This window comes from Macrobrachium rosenbergii, chromosome 40 (assembly GCF_040412425.1).
Source record: "Macrobrachium rosenbergii isolate ZJJX-2024 chromosome 40, ASM4041242v1, whole genome shotgun sequence".
Taxonomy (NCBI): domain Eukaryota; kingdom Metazoa; phylum Arthropoda; class Malacostraca; order Decapoda; family Palaemonidae; genus Macrobrachium; species Macrobrachium rosenbergii.
This window is the reverse complement of record NC_089780.1, coordinates 29,153,861-29,157,564: the sequence shown is the minus strand read 5'-3', so window position 1 is coordinate 29,157,564 and position 3,704 is coordinate 29,153,861. Positions and strand designations below refer to the sequence as shown.

Sequence of the window (3,704 nt, the reverse complement as noted above, 5' to 3'; positions counted from 1 at the left end):
TATATATATTTGTGTGTGTGTGTGTGTAAAGTCAGAAAGTCCTCTTCGTTGTCCCTTGTTCGTGTGCCGAACATGAAATGAGTCCTGTGCCTTAGATTAGTTTAAGCCAGGATAATTTGCGGTTGAGCCCAAGTATCGTCATGTGGTTACCCTCGAATTACACTGTCCGAAACATTAAAAGCTCGTGATGCGAGCGGTGACGTCGGCTCAATGGTCTCGATTCTTCTCAAGCATACGCACACGGGAGGAGTGCCCGTGTACACCACGCTCTTTCACACACACTTACACACGCACAGTCACTCACTCACTCTCTCAGTGACGCTTACACTTAACGCGTATGAGGTTGGAGCATCAACGTGCCGCCTTCTCTCTTTCTCTCTCTCCCTTTCTGCTGCTCTCTGCCCTCCTCTCTCCTCCCCTCTACGCACTCGCTCGGGCTCACGAACACACGCACGCACCCTCATGCATGTCCACGTGAGCCTTATTTTCGTATTGACGCCTACGTTTGTGTTTAGCGTTGGAGACACGGCACCATCCATATACGCATGTAGTTTGCTCATGCGTCAATGCAGGCTGGGGTTACAAAGTACGTGGACCGACTCGGTTGCTACAGTTGTCCGTTCTGTAGCTTCATATTTGAAATTATTAATGCGTTTAGAATGCACAGCCATTCAGTTACTGCAGTCCTCGCGATTAGGACATTGTACCAAGTTTCGAGTTCATGAGGTACACGGGTTTCAAACTGATTTTTTTTTTCTTTTTATTCTCTGAAAGGGGAGAGAGCCAGTCACTTCTGTGTCCTCGTTTAAAATTGCTTTGCTTAGGCTGAGCAACGGCCCATTGGCTCGTCTTATTATTATTTTTTCCTCTTCCACCTTATCTCCTCTGACATGAACCAAGTCTCTTTCCTAATCAGTTTTTTAACGACCCTAATATTTCCCCAAGCTATTTCATGGAAATATTGGCCGTAGGGAGCGACTGCTTGAGAGGGGTAACGCTCAGTCGACAGTCCTCCACTGTATTATGGGTATGGAGCGACTCGCTCGTAGGAGCATGTCAACACATACAGGGGTGTTTAATGTTCCGTTATTTCATTGGATAGATTCGAGAGATCTAATAAATTCTTTTCTTAAGCTCTTGTTTCACGGTAGTGAGATTATGAAGTACTTCACTTCTTGGTGTAGGGTGAGCCGTTAATCTAGAGATAATATATAATATTCTTTGTGAAATTTCGGTTAAATTGTTGTGGAACATTTATTTTAGTAATCCTTTATTCGTTTTTAATGAATGACTATTTCATTTGTTTATCAAGGCAGCTTTTTACTCTTGGATTTGTTTTCGTGCCATTTGTGGGTCACGAATTTCTGTTATCTTTGTGATGTTTTAAGGTTTGTTTTTGCGTGCATCTGTATATGGGTGCTTTTTCATATTTTACTGTGGTCAGTTTTAATTTTCTGTATTATAACAGCTTTTGCCTTTTCACTTTATTATCTCATCTCTCTTATGAATTTCTTGCTCCTCTTAATATATTCAGCTCTTAACATTTTTTTTTTATTTTACCAGTTACCATGACTGGTAATTTTATAATGTTATTTGTATATCTCAGTAAATATTTTCCTTATTATTTTATTGAAGAATAATGCTTCGTCATTACTTTGATATTTTGGCTTTCTTCATGATTGTGAACTAATTTGGTTTTGTAAAAACATCATTCAAACATGAATCAACATTATAACAGTAATAAATAAATATGCGGTAAAAGAAACACAAAATGTACAATAATTGATTTTAATAATTATTGTTTTGTATAAAAAATATACACAGAATGGGTGTAGACTTGTTATACAACAAACATATATTAACTCTGGAAATATATCTATAAATATAAATATAATTTGAGATCAAGAACAGGTTCTCGTACAAGACAAAAAAAAGGTTCTTGTTAAAAAGAAACTTTGGTAAAGAACAGGTAAATCAGATGAAAACACAAACACCTCAACGGAAGACCACTTACAGGAAGACAACACAGTTTCTCGTGTTAACAAACAATTTGTCATTGTAATAATGCGTCATGATGACATACATTATGTCATAATAAACGAGTTATTAGCAACATTTGTCAATATAATAACATGCCACACTAACAAACAGTATGCAGTTATGAAAAGGTAATTGACACTTTTTTTTTTTTACAAACACATCATTGATTGTGTGGCATATTCTGCAACATATAAATAAAATTACGTATAAAAGAAAGGTGTTAAATTACATATTCCGAACAACTCAGTCATGTGCAGTTGTTTCGTGTGTTTTTAACATTTAAAAAAATTACACACTTAATTGCTATTGATTTAAATGGACGTCTGTTGCAATTTAACAAAGGAATAAATACAATATTTTCATTTCAATTTCAGCAAAAACTGAACACTTGCTCTTGGCACAAGTTTCTCCGTAGGAATTGAGTTAATGGCAGTGAAATTCAACTGTAACAGCCTATTTTTAAAGCCAGAATAACCCTACGAGAGAAACTCGTTCATCTCACATTCATGGATTTGATTTTCAAGATTTCAACAATTCTGTTACTTACGACTTCTTTCTCTTCTGGTACCAAGTCCTTATATTTCACAGGCACTGGCTTACTCTCCTTGAAGTAGTCCGTGATGAGTTTGGGCACTTTGCTGGGGACAGGTTTCTGTAATCTTTTCACGCACTTTTTGGAAATCACAGGCGTTGGTGTTGTCGAAGTCGAGAAAGTGGTGGTGGTGATGGCTCTCTTGGAGATGGCTGATGACGCAGATGATGAAGATGATGATGACATGAAAGGGGTCATCACAGATGACGTGTCAAATCCGTTGGATAACGAACTGCTGCTGTCGGATGATGTGATCATTACTGGCGATGCAAACTTTCTGGTGAGACAGGTCAGCCTTCCGGAGGTGTCGAGGGCTTGATTGGTTTCGTGGATGAGCTCCCAGTGGTAATGACCTTCTTCCACGGGCGTCCCGGCATCGATGTCAAAGTTCCATCGCTGGGAGTCAGCTTGGGTCATCTTGCTCAGCTCCTCGTCGGCGAAAGCGAGGTTTTCCTTCTTGGCAGAAGGGCTGCTACCGAAGAGGTTCTGTCGCAAGTTCGTCACTTGGTCGCGGTTTTTCTTCGGTCGCATCAGGAACTGCTGTCGCAACTCTAGCATTCTGTTGTTGAGGAGTCTTGGCAAACTCAGTAAATGGTTCCTTTCAACTTGTTGTACACACATCCCGTCCATGGTAGTGATTGTGCGGTTCCTCTGTGGATGGCAAAGGCACTCGCAGATTACAATAACAACAACCAGCAGTTGCCAACCGAGATCGAAAGCTCAGACGCACAGCGAGCGGTGCTTCTGTGTACGTACAGCTTGCTCGCGCTCCTCTCCTCGTCCGCACCGGACTAATGCGCAAAGTACTCTGACCCGGGCTCGCTCTCTGCTTTCTGCTTAGCCCTCGAGAGTGGAGAGCACCACAGCCACAGCTCCGAGGGGCCCCTTCCCTCATCCCAGCGTAGGGGCGGAGAGGGGAGGAGCTTAAGGAAAGATCGACGGGTGGATCATGGGACACGGGGAGGGAGGGGTTGGGTTTGGGGGTTTACCGCAGCGTTGCGAGCTGTTGTGTTGGGGGTTTGTGGGGTTTTGGGGGATGGGGGTGGGGGTAGCGGGTACAAGACCTCCTCAG

General features: G+C 41.8%; 1 protein-coding gene across 1 annotated transcript; it reads right to left on the bottom strand.

Annotated features, from left to right (window-relative positions):
* Positions 1-1,772: 1,772 nt before the first annotated feature.
* dap (dacapo) lies at positions 1,773-3,492 on the bottom strand. The gene has a single exon (XM_067083530.1). It carries the CDS (start codon positions 3,260-3,262, stop codon positions 2,534-2,536), a length of 729 nt encoding a protein of 242 aa, XP_066939631.1. The 5' UTR covers positions 3,263-3,492; the 3' UTR covers positions 1,773-2,533.
* Between the last annotated feature and the right edge of the window lie 212 nt (positions 3,493-3,704).